The sequence below is a fragment of the Cladosporium halotolerans genome (genome assembly GCF_011745625.1).
Source record: "Cladosporium halotolerans strain TM138-S3 chromosome Unknown Sca32, whole genome shotgun sequence".
Taxonomy (NCBI): domain Eukaryota; kingdom Fungi; phylum Ascomycota; class Dothideomycetes; order Cladosporiales; family Cladosporiaceae; genus Cladosporium; species Cladosporium halotolerans.
Window position 1 is genome coordinate 102,938 of NW_027191483.1, and position 16,360 is coordinate 119,297.

Genomic DNA, 16,360 nt, shown 5'->3' on the forward strand with positions numbered 1-16,360 from the left:
CGCATCGCAGGCAAGCCATGTCTGGCGCCCCAAAGACAGCAAACTCTGGCATCCAGCGCCTGAGCAACGGCTCGTCGGTCATCCCGTCCTCCACACGTGCCGACGGCTCGGTGCGCAGGGAAATCAAAGTCAAGCCCGGCTACAAGCCGCCTGAGGACGTCGAGCTTTACAGGAACCGCACTGCAGCGGCTTGGAAGAACCGCGGCAAGGGCGGTGTGCCTGGCGCGGAGAGCGTGCAAAAAGAGGATGAGGAGGCTAGTCTGGCTCTGAACAAGAATGCCAAAAGGCGAGAGGCTAGAAAGAAGGCCAATGCGGCTAAAGATACAGCCGACGAGACCGCTGAGATTGTGAAACCTGCCAAAGAGGCAGAGCCTAAGGCAGAGGAGGTGGATCCCGAGGCTGAGAAGGCGAAGGAGGCGAAGAAGCTCGCGAAGAAGCTGCGCCAGGCACGCGACCTGAAGGACAAGAAGGAGAAAGGCGATAACCTGCTTCCCGAGCAGTTTGCGAAGGTTATTAAGATGAATGAGCTCATTCGCCAGCTCGATTCGCTTGGATTCGACTCTGAGGGCGAGAAGAAGGCCGACTCCGAGCAGGCAAAGGAAGAGCAGTCTGCAGCTGGCAAGGTCGAGGGCTGAAGCCCTTCACCTGCTCTCTTAAGGCGATGCTCATCCGCCTACCAACCACGACTTCCTTACAAGGGAGATGCCAAGCACCCCGAGCATTCTGAGAATTGTACAATGTAGGGATAAAGATGAGCTTGATGCAATTCCCATGATGAATTCACCCATATCTACGGATTTGGGGAAATGCTCACATCGCTCAACTCTGCACGCGAGCCTTGCCTAATGATCAGGTCCTTCCGCTGCGAGCCAGAGCCCGCCAGGCACCAGTCACAAGCTGGTCAACGTCGATGTCGAAGACAAAAGTTTTCGCTCGCAACCTCGTTCGAAGCTGAATTTTCCGAACGAGGCCATCTCAACGCTTTTCAGGAATTGAGACTCAATACGCACAAAACTCTACTTAGGATACCGTACCACAAACCGATCACATTCACCAATCTAGTCTCAATCCTCCCTCCCTTCCTCGCTTTGCACAGCAACAACACTCCCCTCAGCCGCCCTCACACGCTCAAACCCCACCCGCCACTTGCCGCACGACTTGCAACCCGCCCTCTCCCCGCCCTCACGGCAATTCTCCTGATGGAACCGATCCCAGTCAACCAGCACGTTCCGCGTCGGCGAACCCCTCTCATGCTCCTCCTCACCACACCCCACCCCCTCACCATCCTCTCCATCGTCCTCCAGCACCTCGCTCGACGGAACCGGCGACGGCGAAAACGACACCGACCTCTCTCTCCCCCTCTCCACCACGCCCCCGAACTCCCTCCCCAGCGCTCCCAACCCCTCCTCCCCAGCTCTCACAACTCCCCTGCCTCGCTCGAGCAATCCCTCCACAGCGCGTCCGCAAGCCTCCGCCCTCTCCTCCGATTCCGGGAGAGAAGCCATTTCGGCGCGCAGAGCAGCGAGGCGGGATTGCAAGGCGGAGTCGAAGGTTTGGAGGAGGGTGTGCAGGGCCGTTAGGTGGGGTCCGAGCCGCTGTGCGGCGGGGCGGGGTTCGGAAGGGGGTCTGGCGGGGGTCTCTGTGGGGTGGAGGGGCTCGTGGTCGAGGGAGAGGAAGGAGATGTCGAAGTCCTCCGGGTCGTGGTGGTCGTGTGGGGAAAAGGGGCCGCTGCTGCTGTCGCCCACGTTGTGTTGGAAAGCTTTCCGGCTGGCTTGGGGGTTAGGAGTTTGGTTTGCGGTTTTGGTGGACGGGGAGGCTTACGGGGAGGGCGGGTAGCGGTGCATTTGGGCTGGTTGTGGATTGTGTTCTTGAGGGGATACTTAGGCCTCGATGGCGGAGTGCGTGGAGGGTGCTTCCCATGAGGCCTTTGGTCGATTGGGCTATATATCACGATTTGATTGGAGAGACATATTTACTGAGAGCGTTATTGCGAGAACCATGGTGAATGATGCCGTTCGAGGGGATCATGAGAGCGTGCGAAGGCCCACGTTTTTGACCAGCTGTGGTGGCCGAGCAAACACATAATCTCTGCGTGTGATGTTTTGCAAACAGCAAAGTGGTAGCATGCCGGAGTCACTGACGGTGTCGAGCCAGGAGAGTATTCAGGTAAATGCTCTCGACAACTCGCTCGCAAAGTCAACAGCAATGCCGTTTGCCAGAAGGGCAGAGAAGGCGGTATGCATTTCGAGGACTCACGAGACCTCCGCCCACCGAGCTGTGTGCTCGAAGCCTAGACTTACACCCACCGCAAACGCGTTCCCAAAACAGGCCCAGGTTGGACACTCACTCCACCTCCGCGCAGACGCGAGAACGTGACGCCGGTACACTAACGCCGTCGACTTTCGTGCTGCGTACCTACATATGCGGGTCCGAATACGGACCGTGAACTCGCGGTACAGTGTCGAAATAATATCGACCCACCAACGCACCTGCGCCGCACGCCGCAGCGCTTGCAAGCCGTCGTGGCAGACGCCATGCGTACATTCATGCCGTTGGTGCATGATGTGGGCCCAGGTTGTTGTTGAGCCGCAGAGCCCAGCCCAGGCTGGCTTGCTATTGTACCGTAGAATGCCATGTGGCACCAGAGGGGGGCGCGCAGGATGCAAGACGGCAAAATACAGGAACTCATGTGGGAAGAGTTGATGTGCTGGGCCGGCCAATCGTGCTGCTAGTGGAGGAAGAACTCTGCTCTTCGCAGACCCTGGGAAGGAAATATTTGTTCCAAGAGGCGTTGTGTCACATGTGGGCTTCTATTCACGGAAGGACTGGTCCGACAACGGCAAGCGCGATTCGCATCGTAACCCGGTTGTGAGAGATTCGTATGTTGTTCGAGCAGGGGAAGAATTTAGCCCTGTCGGTGAAAGAGAATATCTCGACAAATTCAGTATACACGCACGCGGGCGGGTGGGGTCAGAAGTAGCGGCGTGATGTGCTGCGGCACTGGTCCTGTAGGCGAAGAAGTAAATTGCGTGCAGCGAACGCGTCAATCGCTAATTCGTGGCCGGCCAAGAGCTGAACATCGGGTATACACTGCAAAGAGTTCATTTTCTTGGCGTGTTCAGGGAGAGTGAACGACCGTGCCATCGGGCAGCAACGAAACCACACGTGGGCGGTAGATAAGGGGTCGTCAACGAAGGATCCCATGGGATGCCTGAAGACACGACCTAGGCAGGGACGAAGTTTCCGGGTTGATGTCGCCAGACAAGGAACGCGAGACGCGGTTCCAGACATCCGCAATCGCGTCTACGCGCTTAAAGGGGTGATAGCCGCTGTTGGTGCTTTACTTTCCGCCCCAATCGCCCACAAGCCCGGACGAGAATCCCCGGCTTTCCCATGCCCTTCCGCATCGGAACGACCGGGGTAGCCGGCGCCGCATTACTCGTAATTAAACCCAGTCGGCGCAGGCGAGGGCAGGCGAGGCAGAGGCGTGGCAGGGTAATATGGAAGCCAGCCGCGATTCCAGGGCAGACGCATCGGCTCAATGCCCGCTGAGAGCGGATGCAGAACGTACGCTGGGAATACGGGACAGAGCGGGTCCGCGAGCGTGATAACTCATCGTGAAACCTGTCACGTGTGCGAGCGACGAAGGAAGCAGACGAGGTTAGAGCAAACGTTCGCGGTGGGCCAAGTTTGATAAATTGCCGATGAGTGCCGTGACAGGTCAAGCACCAGAAAACGCCTCCGGCAGAACGAAGCGTCGTGAAGCGGCAGCGGGCATCCAGGCCTGCGCCTCGCTTCAACCTGTCGCGTGAAAGTCAAGTGGCGTGGCAGGCGTGCAAGGCGTGCTGCTGCACGGGCACGCCTCGCACGCGGGACCAGGATGGCGCCGCTCCGCCAGCGGCATGAGAGCTGAGCGAAAATAGGTCATGGCCTGAAAAGCTGAGGAGACTTGCAGTATTGCAGTATTTCATGCTGAGGGAGTCATGGCCTCTGTGCGCACACGCGTTGCGGTGATGTGCAGACCTAAGGGATGTGCTAGTCGTCTGCACAACCTCGCGGCACATGTACAGCACCGTAAGTACCTCGGCCAGGAGCAACAGCAGCGGATCTGCAGAGAGCTATCTCGCCGGCGTGTGATGCACGTCGGCCTGCCATAGTAGTTGAGTTGCACGGCGGAGCGGGCCCGTTGGCAGGGGCCGGCCAGGGGTGATGAGATGCCGATGGCGTGAAGCGTAAAGCTGCTTGCGGTAAAAGCGTGGAAGGCCCGTCGGCGTAATCGGGCACCGATGCTGTGGGATGCTTTGCACTTGCGCCTTAGCGCGTCCTCACGCGCGTGCCTGAGGTTCGTCGCCCGTGTCCACAAACACGATCGTGATGCAGATGCGAGCTGTCGATGGCTGCTGAACGATGGCCCTCCCGCCGCCCTCGCTGACCGCATGCGTCCGGAAGTCGTAGCAACATCATCCCATCCATGGGTCGGATGGAAGCCGCGACAGCAGGCTCGCTTGCGGCGAGAGCGTGTGTTGCGACGCAAACAGACGAACCACGCGTGTCGTGTCCACGCTACAGCACGTTACTACTGTACATACCTTACCTAGACACTGGCAGCGCAGGGCAAGCAGGGCAGGACAGGCTGCTCGTGCGCGCCGCTGCACGCAACGGCGGAGGCCAGCTGGTCGGGACCGCGGCTGCATGTGCGATGCCCAGTGCTCAGTATTGCTCCACGCTCTGGCCCGGCGATGATCGTGCAAGGCCCTCCCGGCGGCGGGCGCAGGGCGAAGGAGTTGCTGCTGGCCGTGCTGCTGGCCGTGCTGCTGGCCGTGCTGCTGGCCGTGCTGCCATGCGCGCACACGCCTCCCGGTAGCCCGCAATTGCATGCGGCGGCGGCGGCGGCGGCGCGAGGTACGCAAGCCTGCAGCTGCAGGCCACTCGCTGCAGGCCTAGCAGGCCCATCGCCGTTCGCCTGTGCGTGCTCCGCAAACGCAGCCTGGCCGCGATTTTGTGACTGGGGACCGCGGCCCGCCCTCCAACTGGTGCCATTGAGTAAATTGGCCCGCGCCGCCGCCGCCCATTGGGTGGCGGGTGGGTGGGTTGACGAAGGTCGTCGAACCTGTGGTCCTGTGGTCCTGTGGACCTGCGTTGCTGCTGCAGGTCGCGCGCAGCTGCAGTAGCCTGGCGTGTGGGTGTTTAGGCGTGCAGAGCGCACGGCGTGTCTTCACTTCTCGTCACGCCCATTGTTTTTTTCTGCGCATCTGCGTTTGCTGTCTCGTCTGCTGTCCTACTCCCCATCTCATCACTCGTGCTACGGTGGAGCAGCGGCACAGCAAAGGGCGACGGCAAGGCCATCCCAGCGCCCCGTATTCCGTCGACTCACTACCCCGGCTCGTGCGTTGTGGCCGCAGCCTGCCGGAGACAGGCGTCGAGACCCTTGCTCGCATCTCGAGCACGCCCGCCGCGAGAAAGTTCCCTTAGGCTTCGCCTCTCGCTCAACACCCGCCCGACGCCTGCGCACGCCCTCGCCCTCTCGCGTGCACAAACACGCGCGTGCTGCCACTCGCACTGCTCTGTTCGACCTCGTCCGGCCTCTGTTCGCTCCGTCGACGCCCATTGCTGGCGACGCATCACTGCCTGCCCGCTGCCGACAGCCCGTAAACAGACGACTGTGGGGTCCGCTCCGCTGTGTGAGACACACGAACACTCCAGAGTCAACAAACCGAGTCAACATACGTCAACAACCCGGCATCTGCGACATTCGAAGAGCAACACTGCTCGCTCGCCCTTTTATTCCTCGATCCGCCGTCTAGCACGCTTCACTCGGATTCCCATCACGTCGACTTTCACGCTGAGCGACTTCGACGCGTTGAAGGCCTGAGGCCTCCCACCAGCATCCATCGTCATGGCTATCCTAGACCACTCCCGCTCCGACTCTTCGGATACCTCATCCACCGGCTCGTCCTACCAACACATCCTGGATCATGTCTTGACCTATCACGCTGGTTACGAAATGCCCCTCCGTACCATGTACACGCTCAACAGCGCCCCACGTGCACAGCCATTGCCACCTCGACGCGGTACACCCACATCGAGTGCAAGCAGCTCGCCCACGTCTCCCATCGTCAGCAATGCATGGCAAGAGAACCCGACGACCAGCATCTTCAACGAGAACCTGATGGCACAGATGTCGCAACTGCCGACCCAACCTGCTTCGTTGCCTCCCAGTTTCATCACTTCGTTCCTTGGCAGGTGTTTCCCAGCAGACCTGGTCAGCGTGGACTTCCCACAGGCCCTGACCGGTCTTGACTACCTCAAGGACCTGGAGATCCGGAGGCAAAGGGAGGTTGCCCTTGCGCTCGGCCGCACACACGTGGATTCGGCCACCCTGGAGAACGAACATGAGTTAGCTCACCAATTCCCTGGTGTCGCCCGATGGAAGCGAAACATCAGGAATCAAGAGCAGATCATTGAGTCTCTGTACACTGGCCTGTACATCGGGCTGAGGCGTTGGGTGAGCACCTTATCTGACCGTGGCTATCGTGGAAAACATGCACTAACTTTCTTCTAGATCCTCATTAACGAGCTTTCCTTGACGCCTTTCAACAGGCACAACTGCGTGGCCATGCTCAACACATTGTACCCACCTTTCGCAGCACCGCCCACGACCGTCAACATCTCTCAGGACAACCTCAAGAAGCAGAGAGATGGCTTCTTCCGATACATCTCAGCCGTCGATCGAGATGGCCCGCGAGTCCTGTCGAACGTCATTAAGCAAGGTATGGCTGAGGGTGACAGTAACGGCTGGGCACCCGTTGTTCGTCAACTCCAAATGTATCTCCAGCACGCCAACAACATGATCAACGAATGCTGCAACGTTCACGACCTCGAAGATCTCGAGCCATCCAAGCTCGTCTACGGCAAAGGCAGACGGTCAAAGACCGATTCAGGGATCTCGATCCAAGGCTCGGATGTGCGCCCATCTACTGCGTCCCACGAAAGTACACATAGACCCAAGACCCCGTCTATCGGCCGAGGCACCGCCCTGGAGAAACTTGCTCGTGGCCTGAAGACCATTGGCCGCAGCCGGACAGATGTCACAGAGATCAGCCCAAGGGAGGAGATGTTCAATACGTCGCCACCGAAGCAGCACAAGGGACTTCGAAAGATGCGAAGCATGGGCGACCGTTCCTTGAAGTCCGCACACGCGCAGGACTCGCCCGCTTTCGACGTGGAAGAGATGCGCCGCCACCGTCTGGCATACGAGGCAGGCCAGAAGCGGTTGGCCACTGGACGCAGCTTTGAGGTCTGAGCCGACCGTCCACTAACACTCTCACCACTGGCCAATGCTAATTGGCCATTCTGGATTGTACGATTTTCTTATTCTCATGCGACGATACCACGACGAGCGCTCACACGTGCGCCACCACACTTGTTTCCATTATTCTCCTCTTGTTTGCACTTTTTGTCTATATACTTATCTTGCTTTTTCAATTGGGCGAACTGGCGTTATAGACGAGGGGGATGTCTAACACGGGATGGATGCCTCGCTGGCGGCAAAAAATATCTATGGGTTGGCCTTGATGGCCCGTGGTCGGGAACCAAAAGCCTATGGTCGAGGCAAAGCGTGTAACGCTATGGGAAGACGGGTACCGGCTGAGGACTTTTGGGTATAGGCCCAGGGATGGCGTTTACAATTGCTTTTTGCGAGATTACGAGACGGATTGGCTTGCTTGTGAGGCGATAGCCTGCCACTCGAGTTGAGCCAAGATGTTCCGTGGGGATAGGACGTCGGATTACTCTACCTTAGCCAAAGGAGATGACAAAAACCACAAAGTTTCCACACAAGAGCTGAAGAGATCGACTCCCGCCTCTCATTCGTCACTCAGCACTATTCTTCCAGCCTCTCTGGCTCGGTGTAATTCGGGCTCGAAAGGCTGGGCTAAGGCTCCAGAGACGGCAAGATTGGCGGGACGAGGCGCAGGAGTCATACTTTCATAGTCCCAACCCTACTTCAAGCATGCGTTTCCCGCAATCACACGAAACCCTCTTTCCACCTTCTCCATCCTTGTCGCGAAGTTGTCCATCATCGCCGGACGTAAGGCAAACGCGTCGTCGTCATTCCCGCCTTCCGCTTGCTGAACTTGCAGATCGCCAACCGCACTTGCACTCGACCGGCTTCCGCGGCGTCAAGCACCGCTCGTCCATTGGCTTTCCCGTCAACAATAACGTAGCTCAACAACGGCACTCGTAGATCTCTTGTCGTGGCGCCGCCGCTATCACTCCATCTCACCACTGCACCTTGCCTCTTTTGGCGCTGACGGGGGATTGTTCCTAGTCCACAGCTAGACGCCTAGTTGGACGCCTTGCACCCACCGTTCCACTCCGTCGACCTCGGTCCGTCACCTCACTCGACCATCACCCAACAATTCCTCCCGAGAGCTTCACCTGAAGATGGCGGAACTCTCTTTCGTCACTCTGGACGTTTTTGGTACGTTCACATGGGAACTGTCAGATCTGCGTCCCTTCAGGCTAATCGATCGTAGTAGGTCTCGCCGTTCTCTTGATGCCCGATCCAGACTTCACTTGACTTGGCCGCGCTGAGCCGCGCAGTTGGGCCTCGCGGATGAGACCCATTCGTACGAGCGCTTACGAGCATACGACGAGCCGTGTCTGCTCGCCAACCTTCATGCAACCCGTCTTACCTTCCAACCCAGCAGACCGCCCAAGCCCTTTCATTGAATCTCGCGGAGCGCCGCTCGCTCCCCTCCTCCCTACCCGCAGAGCTCTCCTCAGCTAACCCGCACCCTCCCATCCAGACCGAGACGCGCTTCAAAGGCAACCCGCTCGCCGTCGTCCTCATCCCGCACGGCCAGGACCCCGCGACCGAAACTCTGCAAACCCTCGCGCACGAATTCAACCTCTCCGAAACCGTCTTCCTCTACCTCCCCTCCCCCACCAACCCCGACCCCTCCCCCACCCCCTCCTGGCGCGCCCGCATTTTCACCGTAGCCGCCGAACTCCCCTTCGCCGGCCACCCCACCATCGGCACCGCCTGCTACGCCCTCCGCACCCTCTCCCCCGCCCCAAGCGGCACTCTCCACCTCCCCGCCGGCCCCGTCCCCATCTCCCTCACCACCTCCGGCGCCGCCGCCCGCGCCTCCGTCCCGCACGCCCTGCACCTGCACACCGAGACCCCTTTCTCCCTCGCGGACGTCGAAGCCCTGCAGCCCGCGCTGCGCGCGCACCGCGTGCGCGCCATCGACGTCGTGAGCCCCGTGCGCGGGATGAACTTCGCGTGCGTGGAGCTGGAGGGCCTCGAGGCGCTGGGCGCGGTCGGGTGCAACGGGCTCAAGCCCGCCGTGAGGCTGGACAGGGAGTGGGACGTGGGGTTCGTGGGGGCGCTGTTCTATGTTGTTCTGGGCGTTGAGGATGTCGAGGGCGGGGGGAGGAAGGTGCAGGTCAGGACGCGGATGATCGAGGGCGCGTTTGAGGATGCGGCGACGGGGAGCGCGGCGTGCGCGCTGGCGGGCTTCCTGGCGCTGAAGGGGGGCGTGAGGCGGGTGGAGTTCGAGGTTGTGCAGGGGGTTGAGATGGGGAGGCGGAGCGAGATTGGGGTTGTGGTTGGGCTGACGGAGGGGTTGGATGGGTTGGAGAGTTTGGAGTTGAGCGGGAGCGCGGTGCGGGTTATGGAGGGGAAGGTGGTGGTGGAGTGAGTGAGTGCTGTTGTGTCTCAGGTTTGAGGTGATGTGAGGTTATGTGTTTGATGTGTATTTTGTGGGGGAGTATAGATTTGTCTTACTTGGGCTTGGTTTCGATTTACACGCATACAAATATCCTTTTGATCGTTTCTTGCATCGTGAACAGGCACAACCAAGGTAGTGCCCTTCAATAGGCATCGTATTCAGCTACCTTCCATAAATCCAGTAAGGGACTATCAGACCGCGTGTCTGTGAAAGCAACAATGCTCTATATCAAATTACCGAATAAGGCTATCAGTGCATCATTCCGCTTACTCGGGTGTGCATTTTGAACGGTAGGGATGTTTGACACGGTATGGTTACTAGGGTTAGGGTTGGGGTTAGCTCGAAGGCCTATCTTCAACGACGACCGCTTCTTGCGAGAGGCATCAGTCGACCGAACTTTTCTATGCGAAGCAGCTGACAAGTATACCGTGGTGAGAGGCGGTTGTTTGCTGCAAATCTGCCTTTTCATGCATTTGAAGACCCCATAGCAATGATTTGGAGGTCCATGAATGCGTTTGATGAGCACAGAAGGCACCACATTGATCCGAGGGGAGAGCTGTGTCGAAAACAAGAGCGTCCACAATGTTCCCACTCGTTGATGACACTGCCGATCTATAGGGCATATTTCACCACAAGAAATGGAAAAGCAAGCCGAATCGACAAAGTCAAGCTCCACAACTCTTCACATTCAAACTCTCCTCCTTCTATCTCATCGTGCCTCTCGCAATAATCTACTTCCTTTCTTTCCCACCCTCAGGGTGAGGACACCACCATGCCAGTGAAGTTGCGACTCTAAAGCGGGAAGAACAAAAAACCCCCAACCTCATCGAAAGAAGAAAGAACGCCGTTCCAAAGGCTGTCTGCGGGACACGAAGAAGAAAAGATGCAAAACGTCCCTCCCTTCACTTCCCTCCTCATCTCCCAAGCCAACTCGCTAACAGAAAGCAGTAACATTACACGCCACCTCAAAGGTCGCCCTCGTCTTCTTCACTCAACACCTCCCCGTTGCCGTTGTACCCCCCACTATGCCTATACCCATTCACACCCCTCGAACCCGCACCAAGATCGCCATCCTCCTCGTGCCCGTCCAGCTGCCCGGCGCCGGCGCCCTTGGCGTCGATCTGCTGCTGCAGGACGGCCTGGGCGGAGACGATCTCGGCGAGGCGCTTGAGGCGGGGCGTCTGCAGCCAGGACGGCGTGTAGGTCTCGAGGGCGGTGATGACGCGGGGCTCGGCGATCTCGTAGGGGCCCGAGTCCTCCATGTCGACGGCCTGCAGCAGCAGGACGTCGGACTTGGGGTCGGTGACGCGGGAGGCGACGGCCTTCATGATCTCGCCGTTGATGGGCTGCTCGTAGTCGGCGACGAGGTATTGGTTGAGGAGCTTTTGGATTTGGTTGGGGGTGAGCCTGGGAGTGGCGTTGTTAGTTATGGTTCTGGGCAGAAGGGGGATGGAAGGTTGTGAACTTACATCCAGCAGATATCCTGAATGATCTCGATGTCGTTCAGGGTAGCCTTCTTCAGCTGCAGCAGCTTCGTAGCCTGCATCAGATGCTCAAGCTGCAGGGTGCCTTCGGGCATGTCGTGGCTCTTGCACCACTCCTCGATCCTGGTAATGTTGTAGTTGATCTGCAGACCTCTCTTCCAGCTAAGGAAGTTGCGGCGCATGAGCAAGTCGTTGAAAGCGGTGACACCAACCAGTCGGAGCAGCTCGGTGACGGTCTGCGTGATGATGGTGTCTTCGATGTAGAATGCCTTCATCGCCTTGAACACGTTGTTGAGCAGGGAGAGGAGGTTGTCCATGCTGAAGGCCGGGGCGTTGGAGGACTGCAGCAGCTTGCCGAGGAAGCGGTTGTTCTCGTTTGTGACGAAACCAGGCAAGCTCTGGCTCTCGATGATGGCCGGGACAATCATCTTGTGGAGCTTCTTCTTCAGGACCTTCATCCAGGTGTGGTAAATGTTGAACTCGAGACTCTCAAGATCGTGTTTAACGATCTCGAGCAGGCGATCGTACTCAAAGTTGTCGGTCTTCTGTGCCTCATACCAGTCTTCTGCGAGGAAGACGAAGGAAAGCATCTCGTGCACGTTGCTGAGCCAGAAAGCGCCGGGGTTGACCGCCTCATCACCATCGTGCTGCATGACCTCTTGCTGGATCGACTGCATGACGTTGGCGAGGAAGCGCTCGCTCTCCTTCACAAAGCCGTTGTTCCACATCTCGCTAGTGACAAGGTTGATGAGGTATGCGGGGAAGAGCACCTCCTTGTCGGTAGGCGGCGGTGTCGAGCCGGGCGAGGGAATCTTCAGGTTGCGGATGAGGCCCATGGTGACTTCGTCGTTCAATCCATCCTCATCGGCGAGAAGGTTCTCAAGCTCCATTTCAACGCTCTCCTGTGCAGGGTTGAAAGTTGAGCCAGACAGGTTCTGCGTGTGGCCAGATGTCGCGCCGAAAGCCATTGAGACAGGCCTCGGGTTGAAGGCGCCACTGAATCTCTCGCTGTTAATTTGTTCGGGACCAGCGGACCTTCGCTTGGGCTTCTTGCTCGACACCAGGTTGATCAGACCACTTGCCTGAGGAAGTTGTTGGGCAACACCGTTCGCGCCCTCGCCGTTGACAGGCGCAGCGCGCTTTGCAAGCTCGAGCTGGTCTTGAAGATCCGCAAGCTGCTGCCTGAGCGACAGCTTCTCGGTCTCTGAGACGGTCTTGCTCTGCCTGGTGGTCTCGAGCTCCTGAGAGGTAGTTCGGAGCGACTCCCGCAGGTTCTTCTCCTCGTCTTGTAGTCGTCGCATAGCAGCGGTGCTCTCTTCGTAGTTTGTCCGCAGCTTTTGCATATCCTGCTCCATGGCTGTGAGCTTGGCAGCTGTGATACCAGCCTGGTTGGCCTCGGTCTGAAGATCCTTGGTGCGGTTCTCCAGAGCATTGTGGCGCTCTCTCCAGGACTTGAGCTGAGACTCGTAGTTCGCGACCTGGGTCTTGAGGGTCTTGTTCTCTGACCTGACGGTGCCCAGGTTCTGCGTGAGCTCCACGACCTTGTTCTCCAGCTTGTACGAAATCTGCTTGAGATCGCGCGCCTCCTCGCGAGCCGTTTTGTACTCTTTTCTCGCAAGCTTACCACGCCACAGACTCTGCACGATGGTGACCTTGCGGCGGTAGTCTCTCCAGCCACGGAGCTGATAGCGGCTGCGCCACGAGCGCTGGATGACCCTGGCGGCGTCGCCGACGCGCTTGTCGAGGATCATCTTGCGGCAAAGGAAGGCCTTCGCCGCTGCTTCAAAGACGATGAGATCGTTGCGGAACTGTAGGTATTTCTTGCGCTCTTTCGAACCCCTCCACACACGTTGAATGTCGGTGGCACCTTTGACCTTGCGACGCTCTTCGGCGTCCCGTCTCGCCATGTGGCCACGGGCAAGGGCTTGAAATGCACGAAAACTGTCGGTCGCCTCCAGGTAGCGACGTCGGTAGTATTTGGCGCGGAGGTTCTTCTGGATCATGATCGCAGCAGCGTTGAGACGGTTGGTGCGCAGACCTTCCAAGAACGCAAGCATACCAGCACGGAAGAAAATCTTGGTCAGACCAAGCTGGTACTTGTCGCTTCCGTCGTTCTTCGCCTCGCCGAGTGCCTGGCGGAGAATGTTGTTGCCCATCTCTCGGATCTCGGTAGTCCATTGCGTCGAGGGAATGAGCATGTAGTATCTGAGTGCGAATTCCTCGTAGACCCATCTTGTCGGGTAACCAGCACAGCTGATTCTGACGGTCTCCAACACACCACAAGCACGCAGCTGAGACAAGACCATGGGTCCCTCGAACTTCCAAGACTCTTTGCTCTCGTTCGGCTTGATACACCTGATATAGTGCACATCCGTCGAGTTAATTGTCTGCATCAGTTCGATCAAGCTGCCCTTGAAAATGCCACCAAGTGTAGGCTTCTTCGCGGACACGGCGCTCCTCTTCGTGACTGCGTTGGCAGCCTTGGGGTTTGCGGTGGCTGTCTCACGTTCCCTAACAGCTGCTGACATCTCCAAGACCTCGCTGAGGAAGGAGTTTGAGCTGCTCTTAAGGTTCTCCAAATGCTCGTCCGGCACGGTATCTCTGTTCTTCTCGATGAAGCCCTCGCTCTCGTATGTGACGTCGACGGCATAGTGGCAGACTGTGAACGCGCTCTTGCCGAACCTAGGCTTCTTGTAGAACTTGTGCTTGTCGCCAGAGTAGTTGTGGTGCAGCTTGTTGACGAAGCTCTCATCGGAACCCATGGGCAGCCTCGATTCTTCGTCCAAAAGCGCGAGGACACCAAGCTTGCCTTCGATCAGGTCGATACAGGGCTGGTTGTCCGAGAAGTCGATGAACTTCCAGTCGATCTCCTCACGAAGGTACTCCTCTTGCTCCAGCTTGAAGACGTGCTGGTTGAACTCCTGCTGGAGCTTTTCGTTGGCGTAGTTGATACAGAATTGCTCGAAGCTGTTCTTGGCGAAGTGCTCAAATCCATAGATATCCAGAACGCCAATGAAGCTCTTCATCTGCGCAACCACCTCCGCAGGTCCAAGGAAGCCGTTCATGGTCTCGACCAGCCAGTCGAAAAGAGAAGAGTAGATGTACTTGGCCACGGAGTCTCTCACGACAATCGCCTGCGCCTGGTTCAGGTTGGACATGATCTTCTCGCCACGGGTGACGAGCTGCTTCTTGACGGTCCATTTCGCGAACTCGCTCGCGTCGATGCCGAGAAGTTCGCAAGCCTTGACGAGCGACGGCTCATCCGCCGCAAGGGACGAATCCGATCGAGAAGCGGTGATCTTGATGTTTCCAATGTGCAAGAGCGCGGCCAGGACTCGCCAAAGAGTGCTTTGGATTTCAGACGAAACGCCCAGTCTGGTCAAAGAATCGCGGGTCTCGGAGAAGTCCTTCGCATCATCCACGCCATCGATGACGGGGGCGCCGCCCTGGTTCAAGTAATCGAAGTGTTCCACCGGCACCAGTCCAAGCTCTTCCCTCTCGGTGTCTGTTGCGCCAGCCACCAGCTGGTAGAAGATGTGGTAGTTGCGCTCCTTAAGCGGCTGGAATACCAATCTTGACCGCTCGAGCAGGTAAACTCTTATTCTTGCGCCAATGATGTCGGTCTCTTTGTTGAACATAATTTCGATGTATTTGCCGAAACGGGACGAGTTGTCATTGCGGGTGGTTTTTGCGTTACCGAACGCTTCCATGATTGGGTTGGTAGCCAGGATTCGCTCTTCCGTCTCGCTCATGGTATCGGTACGACCGCGACTCCGCACGCCGGGTTGGTCAGGGGGTTCTCGTGTAGCAAAGTAGCGCATGATGTATTTGGCGCTGACAGTCTTACCAGCACCAGACTCGCCAGAGACCACGATGGTTTGGTTGCGGCCATCGCGAAGCATGTCCGCGAAGGCCTCTTCGGCAATTGCGAACAAATGAGGTGCTTGTGAAGATCGGTGCTTGCCGGCATAGATTTGGACCATGCCAGGGACGTACAGCGAGTCTACCCTGGCGAAAGGGTTTGTTGCGATCAGCACAATACCGGAGTACGTGTATATCTCTTTCTGGGCATAGCGGAGCTTGATGGCCTGCAACACGGCAGGCTCGTTCAAGTGAGAAAGGTTCGTCAGATCATCGCTGGCCTCCAAAATTGAAGGGTTCATAAGCGGAGGAAGGGAAGCATTGCTGTCGTTGAGCGCGGCAAGTGTCGTCTCGATCGTTTTGCTCTGCGCGAGTAGTATTGTCAGTGTGCTGTCCCATGTCTCCAGGGCTGACACCAGTATGTGGTCGGCAGCATACCTCGCCATTCTCCAGAGCAAACACCAGCTTCACGTTCTCCCCCTCGACAATCTTCTGTTCCACCTCGGAGGCAACCCAACCCTCAGTTGCGTCCGGCTGCCAGGCCTTGGTGCCGACTTCGTAGGCGTGAGACATGGTTGTCTCGAAAGCACTCGCGCGCCTCGAAGATGAGGAGAGATGCGGCTCAGTCGAGCGGGTGCGGTGTCTAGCCCCTCAGAATCCACGGGTTCTGGAATGGAAACGATAATACAGGTTGTTCGCGCTCCGCTCTTCTCTTGACACGCTCGCAGCGCGTTATTAGGATGACACGACGGCGCAGGGTCCGGGCAAAAGACAATTAAAGGGTGGAAGTGGAAGCAGAAAGGTCCCAGGGTAACGCCAGCGCTATGCGGTGCGGCAAAGCAGGTCGTCGGTCACGTTGGCGCGCGCAGCCAGCGAAGCGGGCAAACGAGTCGGCGCCGGCAGGGAAGGGCGGCGTTGACGACGGTGGGCGGAGGGGGGAGTAGGGTGGTGCAGGCGCAGAGGCGGGTATAGCAATGGCGGTGTCGGGAGGAGGCATTAATTATCTGAGCTCCGACATCGATTAACGGCCGGGCGCACTTCCAACCTCGCTCGCCCTGCCCTGCCTGTCTCTCCGCGCCGCCGCTGGCTCACCCTGTCACCCTGTCCTCGAACCCCTTGACGGCAGCCCGCGCGCGCTCCGGGCGGCGGGCCCAGCCGCGGCTAGGGCTCCCTTAGCCTGCAGACGCGCTGGCGTTGGGCGGGTGTTTCAGGTGCGGCGCTGGCGAGCCTCAAACCACCCATCCACGCCATCCCGTCCGCCGCCCGGCAGAGGCTCTG

At 58.3% G+C, this 16,360-nt stretch overlaps 4 protein-coding genes across 4 annotated transcripts, besides 2 other annotated features; 3 read left to right on the forward strand and 1 right to left on the reverse strand.

Moving 5' to 3' along the window:
• Positions 1-17: 17 nt before the first annotated feature.
• Positions 18-635, forward strand: WHR41_07478 (uncharacterized protein; the record flags this gene model as incomplete). The annotated part of the gene is made up of 1 exon (XM_069376083.1): positions 18-635. The coding sequence occupies one exon, from the start codon at positions 18-20 to the stop codon at positions 633-635; it is 618 nt and encodes a 205-aa protein (XP_069226824.1).
• Positions 636-5,484: 4,849 nt separating this feature from the next.
• On the forward strand, positions 5,485-7,841 carry WHR41_07479 (uncharacterized protein). The gene is made up of 2 exons (XM_069376084.1): positions 5,485-6,505; positions 6,563-7,841. The coding sequence occupies exons 1-2, from the start codon at positions 5,897-5,899 to the stop codon at positions 7,301-7,303; spliced, it is 1,350 nt and encodes a 449-aa protein (XP_069226825.1). The 5' UTR covers positions 5,485-5,896; the 3' UTR covers positions 7,304-7,841.
• Positions 7,842-8,445: 604 nt separating this feature from the next.
• Positions 8,446-8,482: a sequence feature (Short protein (WHR41_07480, KAL1583759.1) was converted to a misc_feature.).
• Positions 8,483-8,540: 58 nt separating this feature from the next.
• Positions 8,541-8,581: a sequence feature (Short protein (WHR41_07480, KAL1583759.1) was converted to a misc_feature.).
• Positions 8,582-9,278: 697 nt separating this feature from the next.
• Positions 9,279-9,707, forward strand: WHR41_07481 (uncharacterized protein; the record flags this gene model as incomplete). Its single annotated transcript, XM_069376085.1, has 1 exon — positions 9,279-9,707. One exon carries the CDS (start codon positions 9,279-9,281, stop codon positions 9,705-9,707), a length of 429 nt encoding a protein of 142 aa, XP_069226865.1.
• Positions 9,708-10,702: 995 nt separating this feature from the next.
• Positions 10,703-16,058, reverse strand: WHR41_07482 (uncharacterized protein; the record flags this gene model as incomplete). The annotated part of the gene is made up of 3 exons (XM_069376086.1): positions 15,521-16,058; positions 11,207-15,447; positions 10,703-11,144 (listed from the first exon to the last, which is right to left on the reverse strand). Exons 1-3 carry the CDS (start codon positions 15,653-15,655, stop codon positions 10,703-10,705), a joined length of 4,818 nt encoding a protein of 1,605 aa, XP_069226864.1. The 5' UTR covers positions 15,656-16,058.
• Between the last annotated feature and the right edge of the window lie 302 nt (positions 16,059-16,360).

Bases quoted from the DNA above. Each gene is read 5' to 3' on its own strand.
- WHR41_07479 (XM_069376084.1), top strand. From the start codon at position 5,897: ATGGCTATCCTAGACCACTCCCGCTCCGACTCTTCGGATACCTCATCC. The intron at 6,506-6,562 runs GTGAGCACCTTA...ACTTTCTTCTAG, and splicing joins ACATCGGGCTGAGGCGTTGG to ATCCTCATTAACGAGCTTTC.